The sequence below is a fragment of the Neophocaena asiaeorientalis genome, unplaced genomic scaffold, assembly GCF_003031525.2.
Source record: "Neophocaena asiaeorientalis asiaeorientalis breed wild unplaced genomic scaffold, Neophocaena_asiaeorientalis_V1.1 scaffold43, whole genome shotgun sequence".
Classification (NCBI taxonomy): Eukaryota; Metazoa; Chordata; class Mammalia; order Artiodactyla; family Phocoenidae; genus Neophocaena; species Neophocaena asiaeorientalis.
The window spans coordinates 12,196,283-12,221,531 of NW_020173674.1; the positions used below are offsets into that span (position 1 = coordinate 12,196,283).

At 42.7% G+C, this 25,249-nt stretch overlaps 1 protein-coding gene across 3 annotated transcripts in view; it reads right to left on the reverse strand.

The window, feature by feature from the left end:
- Positions 1-454: 454 nt before the first annotated feature.
- PTPRJ (protein tyrosine phosphatase receptor type J) overlaps positions 455-25,249 on the reverse strand; it is a 109,181-nt gene continuing 84,386 nt past the window's right edge. For all 3 annotated transcript variants that reach the window (XM_024748723.1, XM_024748724.1, XM_024748722.1), the window contains 14 exons: positions 24,703-24,834; positions 22,927-23,137; positions 22,688-22,812; positions 19,869-19,956; positions 17,408-17,449; positions 16,841-16,849; positions 16,656-16,743; positions 16,013-16,103; positions 13,744-13,817; positions 13,510-13,644; positions 10,432-10,551; positions 7,562-7,722; positions 6,084-6,219; positions 455-4,065 (listed from right to left, as the gene is read on the reverse strand). In XM_024748723.1, the coding sequence (XP_024604491.1) occupies positions 3,907-4,065; positions 6,084-6,219; positions 7,562-7,722; positions 10,432-10,551; positions 13,510-13,644; positions 13,744-13,817; positions 16,013-16,103; positions 16,656-16,743; positions 16,841-16,849; positions 17,408-17,449; positions 19,869-19,956; positions 22,688-22,812; positions 22,927-23,137; positions 24,703-24,834 (1,571 nt within the window). In that variant the 3' untranslated portion in view covers positions 455-3,906. The remainder of the gene's footprint in view (positions 4,066-6,083; positions 6,220-7,561; positions 7,723-10,431; positions 10,552-13,509; positions 13,645-13,743; positions 13,818-16,012; positions 16,104-16,655; positions 16,744-16,840; positions 16,850-17,407; positions 17,450-19,868; positions 19,957-22,687; positions 22,813-22,926; positions 23,138-24,702; positions 24,835-25,249) is intronic.

Sequence of the window (25,249 nt, forward strand, 5' to 3'; positions counted from 1 at the left end):
GTGCCTCTGAATGCAACTGTATTTGGAGACAGACTCTTTCAAGAGGTAAGTAAGGTAAAATGAGGTCATTAGAGTGCGCTGTAATCCACTGTGACTGCTGTCCTTATAAGAAGCGATTAGGACACACAGAGGGACGACCATGTGAAGACAAAGGGGGAGATGGTCGTCCACCAGCCAAGGAGAGAGGCCTCGCAGGAAACTAACCCGATGACACCTTGATCTCAGACTTCTAACCTCCAGAACTGCGAGATGATATATTTCTGTTGTTTAAGCCCCCCAGTCTGTTGTACTTTGTTACAGCAGCCCTGGCAAACCAAAACGATGTGGGAAAATCCCAAGGGAAACGTGTTTTTGTTAAGGATACCCCAGCTGAATGCAGGAGACTAAACGGCTCCATAAGTGAAATGATGTGGACGTAAAGCAAGGAGGGGGAGAGTCAAACAGAGGCATGATGTGTTGACATTTTTTGTATTTGGTATTTATGTCTTTTAAAAAAATTTATTTTCAGGCCATTTTTTTCCTTAAAAAACAAACCAAAGAAAAGCAACCAACAGCAATACTCTGTACAAGTATAACAAACATTAGAAATATGCATCATTCCAAAATTGTTACAAGAAAATTACAGCTTTAGAGTCCACATCAACATATCCTATTCATAGGTGTCCCCAAGGGAAAAAAAGCTACAGTATGTTAAATACTCGACTGCTACACATAGTCTGAAAACTCAGAACTTGGACTTTGGAGGCAAATCGACATCAGTCACCGAGACTTGTTAGCTCAGCGAGTGCAATCAAGCATTTCAAAAGAAAACCAGGCTTTTTCATCCCAGATGAAAAGCAAACATGAATCGTCTGCATAGTTGGCCCCAAACCCAGGAGCCTATGACCTGGTGACGCCCAAATCCAGCGGAGTCAATTATGCCAAAATCTAATGGCTGTTACATGGCCACAGGGAACAGACCCAAATGTCACTTCCTACTGGTGCCAATCATCATGAGATTTAACTTTGCAGACAAAACGTCCTTGCTCTTGGGAGAAGATATCAATGGCCCAGATCCCCCAAACTAACTCATCCCATCCTGGCTGGTTTTCTGTATGCAACTGTCAAATACTAAGCAAGGGCGATCACACCATCCCCACGATTCCACTGGACTCCTCAAAGTTTGGTTCATTGTTCACTGTTCCATTGCTCCTGGAAGGGCTGGGGGCAGGAACTCAAAAGCACTTTCTCTTTTCTGGGACCAACCCCCAGCCCGGGTGTCCTTTATATTTACACATTAATCTTCCCTTTTCACTGTGCTATAAATACCCTCACCAGCACACCCCCCACCCTTGGCCCACCGCCAGGTCTCTTCAGGATGCAGAGAAGCATCGTGACCTTCGTGTGACCCGCCCATTTGGAATCCAGGCCTCTCCACCACAAGCCTTCCTCCCAGGATTGGGAATGACGTCTGAGAGTGGCTGCTGCCCATTTCCCAAGATCATCCCAGGCGGAAGGGAGGAAGATTTCTGGGTTTTGCATTTTGACACAATATGTTTATGATTATTGTTGCTTTCATCTTTTAAAGGAATTTTTCGAGTTAAGTCCTTCCCTCCGACTTCTCCACGGCAGCGGCAGTGATGTGGGCAGGGCGTACATCTACATGGGATTTGGTACACTGGCACCCATCACCGTGGTTTCCTGACAGATTGGAGTAGGAAGGGGTGTGACCCACAGAACTGCTACCTGAACAGGGACCACCGAAGAAGTTACGGAACCCTCCAAGATCTGCGTGCAAGGGGCAGCCTTCCAAGTGTGAAGGCTTGGAAGCAATCACCCAAACCCAGCTTCACTCAAAACCCCGGGACAGCACGGCTTCCCTGATGCAGACCTTCAGAGCCGAAGAGGAGGACCCAGCCTGGCCTGGCCTGGCCAGGCCAGCCCACTCCTCGAAGGGCCTGATACTGAACAAACTGCTTTCTACCAAAGAGAGCAAAGGATTCAGCAAAAAGTGCAATCTCCATTTGGGAAGTAAGGTTCTCTCAAAACACGACACCATTACCACTTCTCCTTTATTCCTTTCAGTACCTCAAAGGGAGAGGGAGACAAAAGACGTGCAGCACCCGACCTCTGAACCGAATCAAGGGCTTTCTGTACGCGGTGGTTCCCCCTTCGTGACCCTAAGATACCCAACTGTCCAGTCAGTGATCAAAGTGCCGGTGAGTTAAGGAGCATGGCAGGGTCAGGAGACAGGATCCCACAGATCCACGGTGACCAGGGCACGCCACTCCCGTTTTCAATAGGACACATCGTCCTATGTTTACAGCAGGATTTATGACTGTGGGAAACGGCCACAGGACTCCAGGGACTTGGTCATTCCTTCATAAGACCTTGTACACTTCATTGCCTATTGGAGGAGAAACTCAACACATCTTCAAAATATAACCTGAGCCACAATATAAAATAAAAAGAAACAAATCCTTTCATGTTAATGCCTTGAGAAGTTTACAGATTATGTACCAATAAAATAAATCCACATAGATTCTGAAATTCTCGGTGGATACACATACCTGAAAGCCAAAAACAACAACAAAAATCAATCTACACTTTAAAAAAAAATCAAAGTAATTACAGCAGCAGTATAGTGAAAAGAAGTTTTAAAAATAATAATTACATCTTTGATACAAACTTGAACTTTGTACACCTCAGTTCCAAGGAATGACTGTTTTAAGAGTTTAGTATATATATATACAGCAGATACGGGTATGTGTTACTGCAGATACAGACTAAAGCCAGTAGACTCTACGGAAGGAGGGATTCATCTGACACTGTTTTCACACGGAAGTGTTCGCAGATTGCCACGCTTTTAAAAACACACACACACGTACACGGACACACAGAGACACATAAAATGCCAACCTGAGTAAAACGTTACTAAAAACCTACAGCATCATGAATTACTAAGTCACATATTGCACCTTTAAATAATCCTTCTTACCACACACAGAAATGAGAAAAAAGATCAAAGGGGGACAATAAAAGATTATTGTGTCACTGAAGGGTTCCTCTGCTTCCCCCCGACCTTTCCCCACCCCGAAATTCTCACGGTGATAATTTAGTTTCCACTCTTGCCCAGCCAATGGGCAGAAGATGTGGCCATCAGAAGTGTCTTTGGGGAAAAATAGGAGGGGAAAAGGGCAGAAAGAATAGAGCACAAAACAGGGGATGGAGGAAGTTGGGGAGGATCTCCTCTAATCAAATGAGAACAGGAATGTTACTAAGAAGGCTGAACCTCTGATACTAAACTACTGTTTAAATATTCCACATAGTCCAATTATGAGATTCAATACAAAAATAGAGATCTACTGAGTTTTACCTGTGGAAGCATAATTCAGAAAAGGCACATGTTCAAATAGAAAACCCAGGCAGGGGGGGTACCATGTAGCCCTCCCTACATGATAATCGTCCACTATTATGTATTTTCCATCAGCTAGATTCCAAGATACAGTAGGTAAAAATAGACCTCTGATACTTAAAATATATTCAACCTAACACAATCCTGGCTTTAGCATGTGAATCATATAAAATAGTCTTTTTAAAAAAGAACGTCTTGTAAAAGAAAAAAAAATCATAGCTCACTTTTCCTGGTGTTCTGTAATTCTCAAGAAAAAAAAAAAAAAGCGAACTCATCCCACTGATAATCAGAAACATAGTTGATTTGCTCACTACCCATCCACAGCCCCTGACAGCCCCAACTTCTCATTTGTCATGTTTTACATGTGTAGCTTCACACTCTCAAATTAGTTCTAACAAAACGGAACAAAGAATTAGGATACTAGACATATAAAAAACATGTCACATCGGGGCATCTTCCTTTGCTGTGGGTGTGACGGTCTGGTTAACTCCAGAAAGGTTTTCCTTTGGAATTCAGGCAATGTAACCATTTGTCTTTCCGAACGCGGTCACTGGTGCAAGGTTTTCGTAGATTGTCATTGCAGTTGTGTTCTGGTAGATGAGATCTACTTTCGAGTCCTTCTGGGATCTGATAATATCCAAAACACACTGATTGAGGAAAACATACTGGTCCTGTTAGAAGAAGAAAGAGAGAAAACAAATGAGCACAGGTCCTGAAGATGCGCACCCAAGGTTTTTTTCAAACAGATTACCGCCCTCCAACCCCACCCAACCCGCAGTGAACACTCCAAGTTCACGTAGGTCAAGGGGTAATAACATAGTGGTGAAATCTGAAACCACTGACAGCAAGGTTCTCATCATTAATGGTTCTCAATGAGAGCGGAGCACTCCCCGCACCTCCCTGCACCAAGGAAAAGTACCAGAATCTTGGGGAAGGGCAAAGAACGAACGTGGAGGAAATAATGCACTAAAAAGTCCAGCAGGGTTTTCTTGGCTAGGGAGGATGTGGAGAATGAATAAGCTGTGATTCTCAGCAGAGGGGGTGGGTTAAAGGGGGATGATCAGGACCGAGTTGGGGGTCCCCATCCTGAAGGGGGTGTAGAGACAGGGGTAATGATTGGGGTAGACCTGAAGGTCCCCATGCTTCAGGCAAGCACATCGGAATCTGCAGGTAGCCATTAAAAAGAGGAAGAAAGGCCCTGGTGGTGCAGTGGTTGAGAGTCCGCCTGCCCATGTAGGGAACGCGGGTTCGTGCCCCGGTCCGGGAAGATCCCACGTGCCGCGGAGCGGCTGGGCCCGTGAGCCATGGCCGCTGAGCCTGCGCGTCCGGAGCCTGTGCTCCGCAATGGGAGAGGCCGCAACAGCGAGAGGCCCGCGTACCGCAAAAAAAAGAGGAAGAAAGGGTATATGCTGAAAGATATCCATAATGCTGTTAGAGGAGAAAAACATCACAGGGCAGCATTACCTACAAAATAAGATCCAATTTTTAAAATATGCTCTGTGTGTGTGTGTACGTGTATACATTTTTTTAACAGAGGTACATAAAGAAGCCTGTAAAGATATATGCAAGCTGTAAACACTAGCTACCTCTAGGGAGTGGATTTGGGGAAGAAAAAGTAAAAGAGAAAAATGTCCTCTGTATAATCCTGTACTGTTAAAATTTTTTGAAATGAACAAAGTTATATTATTTTCAAAATATTTTAAAAAGGGATGAGAACATTTGTAAGCAGGTATAAGATTTCTGTGTTTCTCAAAAGCAGATAAAAGATTGATAACTACGACTCTATCTATTAATTACAGCAGAAAATAGGAGATCTCTGTCCCCACCAACGCAGGAGGTGACTTCCGCTCTTCCCACCACAGCCATGCTGCGCCACCCCAAAGCACACAATGCACCCAGGCCTCCAGAACATTCCCTGCTGGACTCAGAAACACAGCACATACTCATAGAGCTCTGAATTGGTTCAGGGTGACGGCCTGATACAAGATTAATATTCTGCTCTATCCTGGCCAGGGAGCATTCATCCCGACAGCTTTGAGGAAGGCTATTTCCCAATACACGTGTTGAGAACATGCCTTGAACACATAGTTCATCAGGAACATTTCAGGGAAAGCCAAACCCAACAGTTTTACATAAATGACACTGTAGATATTAAGCATGCATGTTCCCGATTGGTCACCATCCTCCCGCAGCCATGATGACTGATGTTCTTTAACATTTACAAGGCAGGGTAAGGATATATTGCTGTGTTAAAGCTTAAAGCGGCGTTATCCTATTTCGTATCATTAATATTTGATAAGTCCCTTTCATTAGCTTATTTTAAGAATGGTCAGACCTTCTTAGAAATCAAGAGTTGAAAAGACCAGTTTTATGAGTTTAAAACCCGGAAGCCAAAGTTCAGAGACTTGCTAAGATTATCTGGTGAGTCAGTGGCAGCAAGGTGAGGAATCCTGATACTGTCTCGGTTTGTAGCTCCATTGCTGCTATCAGGACAACTATGTCGCTGCGTCGGGTATCGTGGGGGAGTTCAATCCCACATCACTTTTAGGCCTTGAAAGAAATCCACCTCACAGCCAAGAGCCAGAAAGATCTGGAAGGGTGGGATATTTTAACACAAGTGTGTGACATGATGCCATCTTTTAAACACAGATGGGAAGGGGGAATTGTCAGACACAGACATTGGGCTCACCTCTGTCTGCACCATTAAAGGCCTGTGCATTCGAAGGTCGTACACAATCCCGTACACATCCACAGTGTTCTCGTCCTCTATCTGATAGATAAGACGATCGATGGCAATGAAAGTGCCCGTCCTTCCCACCCCAGCACTGAAAAAAAGGGGAAATGAAATGAGCATGTCAGCATGGGTTATCTCTACTGTAAAACTCCCATTTCCCCATTTATACATATATCTTACTCTCCTCCACTATCAGGCTTTGAGGGTCAAGCCCAGGACCATTACCAATTGGTTCAATTGAAACCTTTCAAGTCAGACTGTACTAGCTTAGAACTGGGGCCCAAGTCCTAAAGTGACTTTCATGTCAAATGCCACAAATAAAACACCTTGCTAGAGCATCTTGAATCTCAGTCCCATTGAAGTCGCCACTGTATCTAGGTTGGCAAATTCCATCAATTTATTCCCCAGAGGGCAACAAAGTCCCTCCCTTCTTCTGTCCTAAAATCAATTCCTTCAGCTTCAAAGCTAATTTCCTATTGTTCCGGAGGAGAGGGTGGCAAACTTTTTCCGTTAAGGGCCAGAGAGTAAATATCATCAGCTTCGCAGACTTTGCAAATCAACTCTTTCTGCCACTACAGCATAAAAGTAACTATAGACAATATGTAACCACATGGACATGGCTGTGTTCCAATAATACTGTATTTACAAAAACAGACAGCCAAATAGACTGCGGTGATGGTTTCACAGAGGTATACTCATCTCCAAACTCCTCACTGCTGTGTTCATTACGGTGTATTCATTAATTTACATGCAGTTTTTACATGTGGAAAGAATATTTTTAAATAAATAAAATGAACCAGAGTTATGTGTTTCAACATTGCTAAATAGCAAACCAAAATGCTAAACAAAACAGGTTGCAGAACGATGTATACATTATAAAATCTGGTCAAAGTTTAAAGTATATAAAACCGTAGAGTTACGTACATATGTAATAAAATAGAAAAGCACAGAAGGGAAGGATACAGATCAACTTTAGGACCACATTCACCTATGTAAGAAGGCGAACGGGATAGGAGACTAGTAAGCAGAGACTTCAATTATATCTGTAATGTATCATTAACAAAAAGAAACATATATGGCACCATGCTGTGCCTGATTAAATTGTTATTATTCTCCATACTTTTGTAAGGTTGAAATACTTCAAAACAAAATATTATAAATAAGAAAGAAATTTAAATATATTATGATTTTTTTTTTAAATACAGGCAGGTGACCACATCTGACCCACAGGCTATAGTTTGCCAACCCCCGTTCTGAAGTCGAAGGCTTAGGGAATAAGCCCTAATTCCTCATTGGTCCCTTATCCAAACCTTTCTTGAATTTGTAAATACCTATTGCATTCCCTCTTAGGGTTTTTTTTTTTTTTTTTTCAAAAGTGTCCATACGTATAAGTACGTTTGAAATCTGTCACACATGGACAGCCATCTGCATACCTGCAGTGCACCAGAATCGGTGACTCAGGAGGACTCTGCTTCATGTAGTCACGAACAAGGTACCGGAAGTTGATGAGCAGGTCAGTGGTGTCGGGAACGCCATGGTCAGGCCAGGAGGTGAAATGGAACTGACGCAGAGTGTGACTCTCACTTGTCTGGATCTAAAAGCCAAGAAAAGTTGTAAGATCCAGAGAGAAAGGCAAGCTAGATCAAGCAGTACCTGAAGACTGAACTGCACGGCTCAGCTGAAAGGCAGCTCAGCAGAAGTGGTTATGACCACAAATTAGAATGGTACGTTGGTACAACAGCTGATAAAGTGCTTGCGGGGACTTCGACGTACTCATCAAATCCTCATAACGTGCCAAGCAGGAGGGTTTATTATCCCCCTTTCAAGAAGGAGGAGAAGGGTTCCAAGAAGTGAAACAACTTCTCTTAACACTCAGCTCAGAGGCAGAAGTCTCTCATCCTTCGATTTTGAGTTCAGAATCTTCCCCTTCCAATCCAGCCTCCTGCCAATAATGTGCTCACATTCTTACACCTACACCTCCTTAGAGATTCATAAACCCCACCCCTCGAGCCCACCTGGAAATGTCACTGACCAAAAATAAATCTGTACAAATACAACTACGATAGTCAGTGCCTTCGGGGCAAGAAGTGCCTCATAATTCACGTCTTACAAAGAATTTAATAAGGTGATAGGCAACTGGCAAGCGCCAAGTCAATACTTAGAACTGTAGGGGTTTGAGAAAGGGCATCTATTTCGACTTCAGATAGACAATAGAAAGTGAAGCTTATTATAACAGAGTTAGTTATTATGCAGACTGGTTTCCTACATGGACCAAAGCACATACCTTTAATTATCAGAACTCCACCCAGGCTGGGCCATTCCCATTCCTGATTCAACTGTACTCACTATGCCTGCACCTGGGCACCGGCCTCACCTGCGTGTACCTACATCTGGACTGCTGGCATTTCCGTCTTCTTTATGACAGCTACCCTTGGAAGCTTTTTGTTGTTGTTGTTAATGTATATACATTATAAAAGCAGTACCTTCACATTATTCAAAATGTGGAAGACAGTAAGAGAAAAGGGCAGTGAGGGAGGAGGGTACTGTGACGTCCCGTCACGCAGGAACATAACACTCACAGATTTAATTATAAGTACTCATCCAAAGAAAGAAACCAGCCATGAGAGAAAAGAGGGGAGAAGGAGAGAGCTGAGGGGAAGGTCAGACTTTCAGTATTATCTCCACAGAAGAGCAAAGAGGCTCAGGTTAGAGATGGCAGGCAAAGGACACTTTCAGCCCTATCAGTTATGTTCCCACTTTTTAAAGGGAAAATATATTCATGCATTTTGTACAATTAAAAATAATATTTTATTAAATGCCATGTGGTATCCTAGATTGGATCCTGGACTGGAAAGGGCTTTAGTGGAAAACTATGAAATTAGAAGAAAGTCTGGAGTTTAGTTAATAAAAAGAATAATAATAGTAAATTTTTTAATGATGTGGACAATTCTACCCACAATTCTCCTCCACAAGGGCAGACTCCAAGCAGGGAAAGCAATCAAGGATAAGCCAGTCTGTTTAAAATGGGTGAAATCTATAGAAATAAGTATGACATTTTAAGGGATTCTCAGCTATGGTGAACTGCATTATTTATGTGACCCATTCAATACATGGTTAACTGCTTTGACGGCATCTCCAGGAGAGGAATTGAAATAAGTATGAATTATTTACTTATTTTCAAATTATTTACTTATTTTCAAAGGCCAGAGCCTTTGAGACACAGCAATTAGCAAAGAGTTAATATACTACAACAGTGTAGCATGAAATGACTTATGAAATCTTCAAGGATAATTCTCATAAACTGGAAACCAGCCCACCAGCCCCTCATAAATGCAACTCTACTAAATCTACTTCCAGGTTTTTCTTTTATGCACTATTCAGGATGTGCATAAAATTTTGTCTCCTAGTATATTTCCCTTAATTACACTCTAACTTCTCCTCATGGTAATTATGCAGTCTCCATAGCCATCATTTCTAATAGCTGAATAATGATACAGTGACTAGATAACCTATAGTTTCATTATCTATACTCCAAAAGCTAGATATTTGCACGGTTTCCAAATTTTCCCCCCATTATAAATAATACTCAGATACATCTTTATGAATAATAAGCCTTCTCCTATATTTCAGATTATTCCTTTAGGGCAGATTCTCAAACTTGGGACCACCAGATCAAAGGGGGACAGAGATTTTTATGCCTTTGATACAAACTGCAAAGGGCTATATTGATTTATGCAGCCATCAAAAGATTTCAGTGTTGCTCATGACACTGATTCTATTTTTAAACATCCTTTAAAAAATTAAAAGGACACATAAACTGACTTCCCAGAATGCCTACATAATTTAACTGCATTTGTTTTCATAACATTTGGGGGGAAGGGAGGCCATGTGTATATGTCCTGGAATCCTATTATTGTAACTGTCATTATAAACTACTCCAACAGCAGATGGCCACTCCTGATGTCATATTTCCAACCAAATAATCCAAAACGGCCTTGATTTGTAACAAAAATTCTATGAGCAGGTCACGTGGAAGTGAAAGGAAAGGAGTACAGATACTGAGCCATGCTCTCAAGATTCACTTTATTTAAGAACAACTTAGGAAATTCTCTTTAAGAAAGCAAAGCCAAAGGGCTGCCTTAGAGTATATGCAGATATGGATTGTTTTATTCTGTAAAGAAAAAAGCAAAAATATAATTCTGATGCATAAAGAAATTGGTTAATACCAACCTAAAAAGTACCAACCCAAGGTTTATATATGTTAATGTTATATGAGACTTATCCTTCTTGACCTCTTACTTACATTTTGCACTGTGAAGTCTCTGATGGTCCATTCTGGTAGAACAATTTCTGACGTCATTGCGACCGTTATGTCCCCATAGTCCTGAGCCTGCTTGGAGGGCCAGTACTCCTCACATTTGGTCTAGAATAAAATGTGTTTTTATACAAAGACTCAGATCAAACCACCTACCATCACGAAAGCCTCACAAGGAGACCAGATATTGAAAACTAGCATCGCCCGGGGTCTGAATCCATCCCTTAGGTGGGTTCTGTCTGACCCTTGGAATTTTGGGTTTTTTAAAATTTACGATTCCTGCCAACTTTTTTAAATTTGGGAGTTTTCCCATAAAAATCCAGATTTCTAGCTTCTCTTGAAAAATCAGAAGATCTAGCCAACACTGAGCCCCCATTTCTGCACAAAAACTGACTCAGAGCTAAGCAGCAGCTGTTCCTTCACAGGGGACACCATGCCCACCCAGCTCCCCCAGGCCTACAGCAGCCATTCCACTAACTGCTCCCTGAACTAAACTTCTCTGACTGACCTATAACCCTAAGCAGCAGAAGAAATGAGAACTTTCCCCAATACTTTTAGATACACACTAATTGCAATACAAATATGGACACCAATAAAGAGAATCAGATTAAATCATTTGGGGGTCTTTGATTTTTATAAAGTCAATGGGCAGATGTGAACAGAAATAAAAATCAGGAAACAACTGCTCTCTGAGACTACCTCAAGCCCCATTTAGTGACTGACTGAAAACACACACACACATATATACACACACTCTCTCTCTAAACTTTCCAAAGTGTGCTCTCCTGTAATGGTTTCTAACCCTGACTGATATCTGACTCACCTCAGAGGTTTGTTTTGCTTTAAAAACAGATGCCTGCTTCCCACCTCCAGAGATGCTGACTCTGACCCAGGGATCAGTATTTTTTAAAAGATCCCGGCTTCTGGACCACTGCTCCAAGATAGAACACAGGACTGGGACACACACTGACATGGAGGTTTTGCCCAGGTTGTCTCTTACCCGCTGGATTTATATTACTACCTTGTGGGCAAGTTCTTAAACTCTAAGCTTCATTTTCCCCATCTATAAAATAATAACACCTCACAGGGTTGTTATAGGAAAAAATAACATATATGGAGAATCTAGTGCAGAAAATACACTGGCTCTCTTCCCCTGTCACCCAGGGTCAGTAACATCCACTTCTCTCCCGCCTGATGATGAACAAGGACCCATTAAATTCATCTTCTTGTTCTTTGTTAATTTAACTATGTCATTTTCATTTATCTAACAGATATCTAACAGATAGGAGAACGTCCCATGGGTGAGGCCCCCGGCTCAACAGCACCATAAAGTTTACTTGCATTCATAAGCAATGGCCTTTCGTTTGCATGATAACCTGTTCTAATGCGAGAAATGGGTGCAGAGCCCAACCTTCTGTGTCACAAATAATATGAAGGGAACCACCTCTTAACTGTTCTTTGTTACCTTTCCTTCCTCCAACCCCAGCCCCTAGCACAGGACCTTACACATACTTGGGGCTGGATAAACATCTGCTAAATTAAAGTGAAAGAACAGAACATTAAAAGAAATGATGCCCAGGGACTTCCCTGGTGGCGCAGTGGTTAAGAATCCGTCTGCCAATGCAGGGGACACGGGTTTGAGCCCTGGTCTGGGAAGATCCCACATGCCGCGGAGCAACTATGCCCGTGCGTCACAACTATTGAGCCTGGGCTCTAGAGCCCACTCGCCACAACTAGAGAAAGCCTGCGTGCAGCAACGAAGACCCAACGCAGCCAAAAATTAAATAGATAAAAGCTCTACTATTAAAAAAAGAAAAAAAAAAAGAAATGATGCCTGACAGGTTGGCACTATCTCCGGGACAGTGCTACTCAAAGCATGCATCCTGGAGCAGCAGCAGCGGGAACTGTCAGAAATGCAACTCGGAGATCCAGCACAGACCCTCTGAATTAGAAACTCTGGAGGCGGAGCCACCCTGCAGGTGACTCTGATGCACGTTAAAGTTTCAGAACCACTGGCTTAGGGACTTGACTCCTTGGGACTTCCTTGGTGGTCCAGCGGTTAAGATTCTGCCCTTCCAATGCAGGGGGCACGGGTTCAATCCCTGGTTGGGGAACTAGCATAACCCAAAAAGAAAAGGGACTTGACTCCTATCCTTTTTTTTTTTTTTCCCCCGCGGTACGCGGGCTCTCACTGTTGTGGCCTCTCCCGTTGCGGAGCACAGGCTCCGGACGCGCAGGCTCAGCGGCCATGGCTCACGGGCCCAGCCGCTCCGCGGCACGTGGGATCCTCCCAGACCGGGCACGAACCCGCGTCCCCTGCATCGGCAGGCGGACTCTCAACCACTGCGCCACCAGGGAAGCCCTCCTATCCTATTCTTTAAGTAACAAACCTACATGAAAAAATTCACAAAGCACATTAGGTCCTATTCCTCAGGCACAGACTTTCTGAATTTAGCCCATGTTTTTCAATTCTCCTTGGTCCACTTATGGAAAGATGGGATTTTATTACTAGAAGAAATCTTATCTTGGATGGAAGTGGCTGGGAGGATTCCAGGCCATCAGAAGGGAGAGAGAACTGCTGAGACTTCTCTTGGGATACATCAGAAATTTTGCATAAAGAAAGGGTCGCAATGCTGTAGACTAAGTTTGAAAATCACTGGGTTGGTCAAATTGGTCATGTCACAGGTAGAGCTGGCTGCTCGGAGGCAGGTCGGCTTGCACTCATCCACAGAGCTGATGAACAACGGAGCTGCACATGACTTCTTCCGCCTCACTAACCCAGCCCCTGCTGCTCATTAATGCCAGCAGCAGTGACTTAATGACTAGAGAACATTGCTCTCTGTCCACAAAGGAAAGCAATGATAACATAGAGTTTTTAAACATTTTTCTAAAACTTTCCTCTTAGAGGAGAAAAAGTCAGAAAACACACTTCTAAGAACAGAGGTGCTAATATTTGGGGGAGTGTTTTTTTAAAAAAGGACAAATCATTTTTAAGATACCCTCCCACCACAGTAAATATGAACGAACGAATTGAACTGAATAATAATAAAAATAAAAGATACTTACCCTTCCCTGCTCAACACATTTGGTCAACATGACAATGGCATAGACATTTTTCTCCCAAACCATACGCCAAAAATCTTTCAAAGTGTTGGGTAAAGGTCCTTGTGTGGCAATAAAATCTTTCTTGGAATGGTAGCCCTAAAAATGGAAAGCAGCACATATTCAACCTCAAAGAGATGGACAGCAGGAGGACCTCCTCCTAACCAGCCAGCACTATGGGCCCTGCTCTCCACTTACAGGCATGTAGTTGGCATTGATGTAGTCATCAGTTGAATGGGCATGGACTGAAAGTTTGACACGGGAGATATCGTCTGTGACATTCAAAGAAAAGAGTTCCATGTTAGAATAGAAGCAAAGGTGTGAGTTGAGTTGAATACAAGAGAAAAAACTGTCGTTTTCATTTATCTAACAGATATTTAGGAGAATGTCCCATGGGTGAGGCCCTGGGCTCAAAAGCACCATAAAGTTTATTTGCATTCATAAGCAATGGCCTTTCGTTTGCATGATAACCTGTTCTGATGCGAGAAATGGGTGCAGAACCCAACCTTGTGTGTGGCAACCCAACCCTGTATGGCAACACAGGGGCTCCATCACACCTTGAAGCTGCATGGCTTGGCGTTTTACATCCACGACCTTATTTCATTCCCACAGTCACCAGATGTGACTATGGCACAGACAAGTTACATGATCACCTGGGCAGAGCTAGTCAGTGGCAGAGCCACAGTTAGAACCTGGGCAGCCTGGCAACAGGTCCCAAGGTCTTAACCACTCCAGACCGCCTTCTCAGGAGAAACCAACTATTAGCATTCTTGGGTGAGTGCCATGAGCCAGGGAAGGCCCTCAGCAATGTTATTTATTCCTTATAACCACACTACAAGCTTCTGCGCCCATTTTAAAGAGGAGGAAACTGAGGGTCAGAGAGATTAAGTGATTTTTCCAAGCACTTTCATCTGGTGAATGGCAGTCAGAATTCAAATCCAGTGCCCTTTCCACTATAGCAGGGTAGATACTCAGTTAAGACTTTCACACTTTCTCTATTCTCATAAAAAAAAATTGTTATAAAAAGACAGTCCCAAATGCAAGAATAAACTGAATGCATAAGACTATTGTAAATGGCATATGTGGAATCTAAGATATGACACAAATGAACTTATTTACAAAACAGAAACAGACTCACAGGCATAGAAAACAAACATATAGTTATCAAAGGGGAAAGGGAGTGGGAGGATAAATTAGGAGTTTGGGATTAGCAGATTTAAACAGATAAACAACATGGTTCTGTATAACACAGTTATACTGAACTATATTCAATATCCTATAATAAATCATGATGGAAAAGAATATGAAAAAATGTGTGTATATATATATATATATATATATATATATAATGGAATCACTGCTGTACAGCAGAAATTAACAGAACATTGTAAATCAACTATACTTCAATTTTTTAAAAAAAGACTACTATAAGTGGAAGGACGTAAAGCATAAAATTCTCATGTTTCCTATATACTGTCATCTCAAAAAACACACACACAAAATTGTCCAACTCCAGAAATGAAATAATATCCTTAAAATCTCAACGATCAGCCTGAGCTATAAGCAGCAGCTCCTATGTTTCCCTGTCTTTGACTATCCACTATCTCATCCTCCCCTGAACAAAATAACAATTCTAAACCCGGTTACCAACATGAGTGTCAGCCTAAAATCTTCCCAATAAAAACAACAGCCAAACTCTGGATCTGAAAATCTCCACAGACATCCACAAGAACGGGCCAATAATCCTGTGTTAACCCTCAAAGCGCAGAGCTGAGGCAGATCCCGACAGCCTAGTTTTAAAAGCGTTTCTCTCAGCACACGCGTGAGTCAATGTCTGCTGTCAATATAAGTGCTGGAGGGGTGGCAAGGAATGAAGAGAACGAAGGGAGGAGCTAGAAAATCCTGAATCTAAACAGAAGTTAACATTTCAGGCCAGGAAAGAAAAACACAACTTCAAGTAAAACAGACAATTTAAAAAAAACAACAAAAAAAGACAGGAATGAACCCAAATGTAATTCACATTTAGCCGTGCAATGTGCTCAGCCGACCAGAGACGCGTCTGGACAAACAGAGCATTACTCCCTGCCTGCCCTCGTCCTGCTCCCTTTCATTCCAGAGCTATACGAACTGAAATAGAAGAGCTGTGGGAATAAAGGGGCTCAAAGCACAGACTCTGGCCTTTTCCCTGAATGAAACTGACAGACTCGGTCCACGTCTGGTCCCACCATGACTATCTGTGTGACTCTGGACAAATCACCTAGCCACTCTGTGCCTCATTTTCCTCATCTACTACCTATTTCATAAGGCTATTGTGAGGACGGAATTCAATGGCATATGCACACAGAAGGCGACTAAGGAATGGCTATGGAAGTGGTTAGTTCGTATCTGGATTCTTCTCCCCTCTACTGTTAGAGATGTGATGCCAGTGATGGAAAAAAGGGAAAGTAATGTGGAAAAAACAACTTACAGGGTAGAACATTATTATAGCGATTTTTTCCTCTATTCTCAGCCAGTTCAGCTGCGTACTTAGGTAGACCAATTCCAACAAGCTTCAGATCCTAAAAACAGAACATATGAGTTGTTCATTTATTCAGTGTTCAAACGTTATACTACTCAGAGAGTAGGACAGAACAGAGTGGGAATGCAGAGATGTTATGGGTAACATTGTGTCCCTCAAACAGATATGCAGAAGTTCTAACCCCTGGTACCTGTGAATGAAATCTGAGTTGAAAATACAGCTTTTGCAGATGTACTCAAGATAAGATGAGGTCATACTGCAGTAGGGCAGGGCCCTTAACGCAATATCACTGGTGCCTTTATAAGAGGAGAAAAGACACTGAGATACAGACACACAAGGGAGACCTGTGAAGATGGAGGTTCTATGGCCACAAGTCAAGAATGCTTGGGGCTTCCAGAAGCTGGATGAAGCAAGGAGGGATCCTCCCCAAGAGGTTTCAGAGGGGCCCCCAGGGGACATGCAAGAGCTTCTCTCTCCCCTCAAAGAGGGCTGCCTCTCACCCAAAGCTTCACCATAAAACGGAAACAGGCAGTTTTCCAACTTTCGGGACAAACGTAGAGCAATTAAAAACACAACATTTATAGCCACATACTTCATATTCTTCTGCAAATCCACAGTTGGAGTCAGCTTGCTGTTTCTTAAAGTAGGCCTCAAAATTCTCCACTTTGATTAACTTGGATCTAGGAAAACAAAACAGGATTTTTTGCATTCAACCAAGTTCACACTCAAAATAGAAAAATACAAGTTATTTTTTTAGAAAGTGGAGAGTTTACTCACTTTTTAGGTCTTCATCATAGAAAAGGAAAGAAAAACAATAAGCAGTTAGAAAAAAATGACTCAACCATGACTCTGGAGATGATAGCAAACATCTTCCCAAAGAAAACCTGTAGTACAAGAGGCGGGCGGGCGGGCGGGCGGTGGCAGGTGGTGGCACTATGTTATTTACAAAACAATGAAATATGAATCAGGAAATCTGACTTCTAGACCCTGTTATATAACTGATTGGTTTTGGGACTTTGAGCAAGTTCTCTCCTCCTAGATCTTCATAACCTTTTTTGAATCACAAAATATATATTTGTTGGTAGACTATATGGCAAAAGTATGGCTCCCCTTGCCATTGTACAACACGGCAAGGAAGCTAGCTTCAGGAGACTAGGAAACACAGGTTCCTCGCAGAATAACAAGGCTAATAAGGACTTCTGGAGGATTAGGTCCAAACCTGTCGATCGGGAAAAGTGGCAACAGTTTCCATCAAAAACAAACAAACAAACAAAAAACCTCAAAATAGGCACTGAACAGATTGAGGGATTCAATGCATTAAGACGCACAACTCTAGAGACTTACTTAATTTGAGAAAAGGACACGTCATTGTTCTTGGCATCTTTCCTGTTTTGAAAGAAAAAGAAAGACCCATTAGATCAAAACAGCTTAATTCTGTGCTTTGTCCCCTTTGTGTATCTACAAAATGCCTTTTCGCTGAGCATTAGTTCATACACAGCATTACTTCCTGCTCGCAAATACTAGACTTAACGGTCTAAGCAGCAAATGCTGAGTATAAGCCTCTTTTTTTTTTTTTTGCGGTACGCGGGCCTCTCACTGTTGTGGCCTCTCCCCGTTGCGGAGCACAGGCTCCGGACGCACAGGCTCAGCGGCCATGGCTCACGGGCCCAGCCGCTCCGCGGCATGCGGGATCCTCCCGGACCGGGGCACGAACCCGTGTCCCCTGCATCGGCAGGCGGACTCTCAACCACTGCGCCACCAGGGAAGCCCAAGTTACTCTCTTTTATACGATCTAAAAGTATTGAAGAATCTTACTCAAGCAATGTGTAGGAATTCCTCTGGGTAAATACACACCAGCTGCACCACCCCAGCGTAAAGCCACACTCGTTCTTTAGCGCTCTGGTTTTTGTTTTCTTGGTTTGTTATTCGTTTGGCTTTGGTTTTGGTTTCGGCTTTGAGAAAGCCTTTCTGATAAAGTTAATGTAATAAACCAGAAAATACACCCAGTGTCGGCAAGGTGGTCGGGCACCTGGCACTCCTCTGTACTGCTGGCTAAACCCCATGCTGGCGTTAAAAGAAAAAAACTTTCTGGAAGGCAATTTCGCAGCACGTATCAAAATTGATAACATGCATACCCACTGACCCAGCAATTTCCCAGCTTGGAATTTAGCCTAAGGGAGTAATCATGAATATGCCCAGATTTACACACAAGGATAAGCAACTGTGGCAAACAAACAAACAAAATACCTGAAAACATCAGGAATTTGGTTGAATAATTTCTATACAGCTGAATACTCAACAGCCACTTAAGATGAAGAAGATCTGAAGCCGTCCACGATGTCTTGTGAACAAAGCAGGCCAGAAAATATGTATAATATGATTCTGTTTGTGGGGATGCGTGTGTGTATTTGTGTGAGTTTTGTAATCACATCGATGTTAAGAGTAGTTTTGTATGGGTGTGATTATGGATTATTTCTTTTCTTTGCCCTTCTTTTCTGTTTTTTAACTTTTTGCCGTAAATATGTAAAACTTTTCTTTTAATAAGAAACAATAAAGCTGTTTTTGACCCCTCCCTCGAAAAAAAAAATCAGAATCTAATGCAAAAAGATGTAATACGGGCACTGCCTGTCAACCCACGAGAGCAAGGTGGTGGCAGAAGACCAGGTGTAGGATGCATTAGAAACCCTGGGCCAGGATGAAATCCCCTGGCTGGCAGCACCCGATAACAGTGAATAAATCCCAGCTGATACACAGGCTTCACACCCTGCATGGTCAGGCAGGAGGGTGTGCAATGAAAAGCAAAGTCCAGGTCCAAGTCCATTTCCACACCTCCTACACTCAGCTTCTGCATCCTTGCAATGGGGCTTGGGAGGCCTGCCTCATAGGGCCTCATGCATGACAGAATTCATGAAAAGCACAAGTCCAGGCACACAGTAAGTGCTCAAGACAGAGTTGCTATTTTTACTATTTAACTACCCCAAAGAGTAACTGTACAGATAAAATAATAATATCATAAGAGGTATAAGATACTGTCAAAGCACTTTTTTTCATTTAATGCTCCTAGGCGGCACAAGTTAGGCACTGTTATCATCCCCGTATCACAGATTAAGCAACACCTTAAAGCCAAGCTCCCTAACTGCCAGTCAGAGACAGAGCGTGTGTTCAAACTTAGCTGACTCTAAAACGCCATCTCTTAACACTCTGGTTTGTGAACTAGAACGCCTGTTTGAAAGCAGCCCCTTCTGTTGCAGTGTTTACCATGACCTAATGCTTTAAAACCCTCCAGCTCACAGGGACTTCCCTGGTGGTCCAGTGGTTAAGACTCTGAGCTCCCAATGCAGGGGGCCTGGGTTCAACTCCCGGTCAGGAAACTAGATCCCACATGCATGCCACAACTAAGGTGCCCTGAAGCCGCAACTAAGGAGCCCGCCTGCCACAACTCAGACCCGGTGCAACCAAATAAATAAATATATTTAAAAAAATAATAAATGCTTAACAAAAATATTTTTAATAAATAAATAAATAAAAGAAAACCCTCCAGCTCAGAGACTGAGATGAAATAAGACTGGCCAGACAGTGAAGACTCTGGATGATGGGGACCTGGGGGCTCACTATACTATCCCTTCCATCTGTGTGACTGTCTGGTTACCCACAATACAAAGCTCCCTTTAAAAGTAGGATATTATTGGGCTTCCCTGGTGGCTCAGTGGTTGAGAGTCAGCCTGCCAACGCAGGGGACATGGGTTCATGCCCCAAAAAAAAAAAAAAAAAGTAGGATATTATTGTTAACATAAGCAATAGTCACCTTTTCTTTCTCCAGAAGAGGAAGCCTCCTACAGCCACAATAACCAAGGCACCAAAGATACATCCAAACACTGCTCCACAGATGACACCTGGGAAAAGTCCAAATGGGAGCCACTTCAAGAGGTGTTCACAGACAACTAGAGAAGATCATACTAAAGTGAAGTCAGTCAGAAAGAGGAAGACACGCCATATGATATCACTTTTATGTGGAATCGAAAATATGACAAAAATGAACCTATCTACGAAATAGAAACAGACTCACAGACACAGAGACCAGATTTGTGGTTGCCAACGGGGAGGGAGGGTGGGGGAGGGAAGGACTGGGAGTTTGGGATTAGCAGATGAAAACTATTACATATAGGATGGATAAACAACAAGGTCCTACTGTAGAGCACAGGGAACTATATTCAATACCCTGTGATAAACCATAATGGAAAAGAATATGAAAAAGAATATATATGTGTATAACTGAATCACTCGGCTGTGTACCAGAAACTAACACAACATTGTAAATCAACTGTACTTCAATAAATTTTTTTTGAATTTTATTTTATTTATTTTTTTATACAGAAGGTTCTTATTAGTCATCAATTTTACACGCATCAGTGTATACATGTCAATCCCAATATGTATGATCCTTTTAATGTGTTGTTGGATTCTGTTTGCTAGTATTTTGTTGAGGATTTTTGCATCTATATTCATCAGTGATGTTGGTCAATAATTTTCTTTTTTTGTAGTATCTTGGTCTCGTTTTGCTATCAGGGTGATGGTGGCCTCATAGAATGAGTTTAGGAGTGTTCCTTCCTCTGCAATATTTTGGAAGAGTTTGAGAAAGATGGGTGTAAGCTCTTCTCTAAATGTTTGATAGAATTCACCTGTGAAGCCATCTGGTCCTGGACTTTTGTTTGTTGGAAGATTTTTAATCACCGTTTCAATTTCATTACTTGTGATTGGTCTGTCCATATTTTCTATTTCTTCCTGGTTCAGTCTTGGAAGTTTATACCTTCTAAGAATTTGTCCATTTTTTCCAGGTTGTCCATTTTATTGGTATGGAGCTGCTTGTAGTAGTCTATTTCTATGGTGTCCGTTGTATTTTTTGTATTTCTACAGTGTCCGTTGTAACTTTGTATTTCTACGGTGTCCGTTGTATTCCTTTGTATTTCTACGGTGTCCGTTGTAACGTCTCCTTTTTCATTTCTAATTTTATTGATTTGAGTCCTCTCTCTCTTTTTCTTGATGAGTCTGGCTAATGGTTTATCAATTTTTTTATCTTCTCAAAGAACCAGCTTTTAATTTTACTGACTTTTGCTACTGTCTTCTTTGTTTCTATTTCATTTATTTCTGCTCTGATCTTTATGATTTCTTTCCTTCTGCTAACTTTGGGTTTTGTTTGTTCTTCTTTCTCTAGTTCCTTTAGGTGTAAGGTTAGATTGTTTATTTGAGATTTTTCTTGTTTCTTGAAGTAGGCTTGTATAGCTATAAACTTCTCTCTTAGAACTGCTTTTGCTGCATCCCACAGGTTTCAGATCGTCGTGTTTTCATTGTCATTCGTCTCTAGGTATTTTTTGATTTCCTCTTTGATTTCTTCAGTGATCTCCTGGTTATTTAGTAACGTATTGTTTAGCCTCCATGTGTTTGTGTTTTTTATGTTTTTTTCGCTGTAATTCATTTCTAATCTCATAGCATTGTGGTCAGAAAAGATGCTTGATATGATTTCAATTTTCTTAAATTTACTGAGGTTTAATTGGTGACCCAAGATGTGATCTATCCTAGAGAATATTCCATGCGCACTTGAGAAGAAAGTGTAATCTGCTGTTTTGGGACGGAATGTCCTATAAATATCAATTAAATCTATCTGGTCTGTTGTGTCATTTTAAGCTTCTGTTTCCTTATTTATTTTCACTTTGGATGATCTGTCCATTGGTGTAAGCAAGGTGTTAAAGTCCCCCACTATTACGGTGTTACTGTCGATTTCCTCTTTTATAGCTGTTAGCAGTTGCCTTATGTATTGAGGTGTTCCTATGTTGGCTGCATATATATTTATAATTGTTATATCTTCTTCTTGGATTGATCCAGATTCCTTCTAGTGTAGTTTTCGTTTCAGTTATTGTATTGTTCATCTCTGTTTGTTTGTTCTTTAATTCTTCTAGGTCTTTGTTAAACATTTCTTGCATCTTCTCGATCTTTGCCTCCATTCTTTTTCCGAGTCCTGGATCATCTTCACTATCATTATTCTGAGTTCTTTTTCTGGAAGGTTGCCTATCTCCACTTCCTTTAGTTGTTTTTATGGGGTTTTATCTTGTTCCATCATCTGGTACATAGCCCTCTGCCTTTTCATCTTGTCTCTCTTTCTGTGAATGTGGTTTTTGTTCCACAGGCTGCGGGATTGTAGATCTTCTTGCTTCTGCTGTCTGCTCTCTCTCAATAAACTTTTTAAAAATAAAATAAAATGGGAGTTGGACAAGATGATTCCCATGGCTCCTTCTGATCCTAATATTCAAGGGTTCCATGCCCTAAAAGTCACATGTGTGTCTGGTACATGGGCACACAAATGACTACACTGAGAAAAAAGAACCAAACAGTGTTTGCCGATTGGAAGTGTAACTGGAATTCAGAGAAGGGAGTGTGGTGGGTGGGGCCTGTGGGGACCTCAGAAGAGGAAGCTGAGCTGGGTCCTGATGGCCCAGTGACATCTCAGCTTCTGAGAGGACAGACCAGGCTCTCCTACCCTCCTGGGGGCCCCAGGGAGGTGTGCAGACCCCCATGCTCCTGTGGATACTGGAAGCAAAAAGTCAATGCATTGCTAAGATGCTCCTCTACCTGGATCCTGGGGCAAGAAAACAGCATCTGAGTAGCGACTGAAGGACACGTAGCTCTCAGCCCCGTCTATGAGTCCATCATTGTGAGGGTTGAAGGTAATATTGGTGAAGCCAGCCACAGAAGCCCTGTGGGGTTACAAGAGGAAAGAGGGGTGGCTGAGAAGTGTCTGATGGCCCAGGCACATATAGTTTTGCACTCAGAGGCCCAGCCCCCAAAGGGCAAAAACCACAAGGCATTACCGATAGGAACCCAGAGGTTCCAGCTTCCCGTTGTAATAGCCGTGTGTGGTGGACTCGTTCCCAACATTGATTTCATATTTCAAGACTTCAGAGAAGCCCTGAGAACATCCCTTTTCTTCTGTTGTTATGAGGTATGTCACATAGGTATCCGAGGCCCCCTTTTTGAAATCTTCGTACGTATATCTCAATACATCTGCTGACGGATGAACAGCTAAGAAAGGCACACAGAAGGAAAGCCATAAGAAAGTGATTGCAGAGATTTAAGTCTCCCTCGTTTCTAAATAATGACCAGGGTGATGGTGGTGACAGCTGCCATCTCTCACATATGCTCTCTCTGCCATGTTTTCCTTATATTAAGTTCTAAGGGCTTTACTTACATTAACTCATTTAATCCCCACAATAATCTCATCACATAGGCTTACTACCCCCATTTTACAGGTGGGAAAATGAGACACAGAAAGGTAAAAAGACCTGGGCCCCAAGCTGCACTGCCTACGTGGTAAAGTTGTATTTCTAACCCAGACCACCTGACGTGGAGGGTGTGATCTCATCCATCACAGGCTGGTACTGGTCAGGCTGGTCAACATGCAATATCATCTCCCCTGTTCAGCAAAGGTCTGAGCTTGGGATTTGCTGAATACCTTCACAGCAAAATGACTAGGTGTTTGAAACAGACCCCAAACAAAAGACAGAAAGAGAGAGAGAGAGAGATCTCAATGTCTCTTTTTGAGATTTAGCTGCAGGTTTTCAACACCAGCAAATCCCTTGTCTTCCTGGATTCCTGCAGCCCTGACAGTGTGTTTGAGCTCTGTCTTCTTTGGGGAGATGAGGACAGCATCACAGGCTGTGAGACTGGGCAAGGGTGGCACTGCATAATTCACAGTTAAAGAATCACCAGGAACAGCAAAACTCTGCACGTTTTTATTGTTTTGGCCACACCGCACGGCTTGCGGGATCTTATTTCCCCGACCGGGGATTGAACCTGGGCCCCTGGTATTGAAAGCACCGAGTCCTAACCACTGGATTGCCAGGGAATTTCCAAAACTCACCGCTTTAAACCCAGACCTTGGGCAAAGCACCCACACACAGCTAACAGAGACACCCTCAAATCATTCCCGTCTCACTTCCAGGGAATGTAATGGAGCCCTTTAAGGAAAAGCAGCATTTAATCCACCTCCTCTCTCAGCTATGACAATGCTCTTTGCAAGTTCCCACTACAAATGCAAATCTTTTCCTTTTTTCTTCCAAGAGAAAGTCACCCTTTGAGGATGATTTGTGCGTGCATGTTCGTGTGTGTGTGTGTGTGTGTGTGACACAAACTTGGTTAAAACTAATATTCTGCCACCTAAAAGACCCTGTGCTGCAAAAGAGATGAAAAACGTAGATCAGAGGTAAGAAAGTCACGGCCATGGGCCAAATCCAGCCAGCCACCCCTTTTGGTAAATACTAGAACAGTCATACTGACTCTTTCTGTATCTTCTATGGCTGCCTTCACACTACAACGGCAAAGTTGAATAGCTGAGAAGGAGACTGTAGGACCTGCAAAACTTAGAATGTTTGCTATCTGGCCCTTTACACTAAGTCTGTCAACCTCTGACCTAGCTCATCAGGCAAATGGCTTACACCCACCCACCCTGGGGTGAGTGCCAAAGCGTGGGTCGCAGTATAAAACCAGACGTGTGTTTGTCTCATGAATGCGTTTCAGTGGGCACAAAAATGGCACCCAGTCACGCCATCACCCACTGGCTGTTTAACCCATAATGACCCCTTCCTTACCGTCCCCAGTGGTGAGAATGAGAGCGTAGGCTTTGATGGGTCCGTGGCTGGCTTCAAACCCACTGAATTTGACCTTCACAGAATTGTGACTGACAGATGTAATATTAGGGGATCCATCTGGAGAAGGAGGGTCTGAAACAGAACAAAAGAAAACATGATCACCCAACTTTTAAAACCACAGAAGGAACAAAATTATGAAGGAGAGGATTTGCTGCAGTGCCCCACTCAAGTTCTGCCCTTGCTCTGGAAGCTGTGTGCTGGGCTCATGCAAAGCAAATCTAGAAGCAAAGGGCAGGGATGGGAACTGGTGGGGAACAAAGATGGCAAGTCCTTGGGGAGCCTGCCTGACTGACAATGACCCCTTCAGTGGGTCCAGCCACATTGCCAGGGTGGCCTCCTGGCAGCCTTGTTTGTAGAAGATAACGTGCCTTTTCTATCTTCCCCCAGTCCCTCCTGACCCAGAGAGCCCAGATTCCTTATTTTGAGAATGGGGGCAGAAGAAGGAGAACGAGACGCAGACTGTGTGGGTAGAACTCCAAGGTGAGAA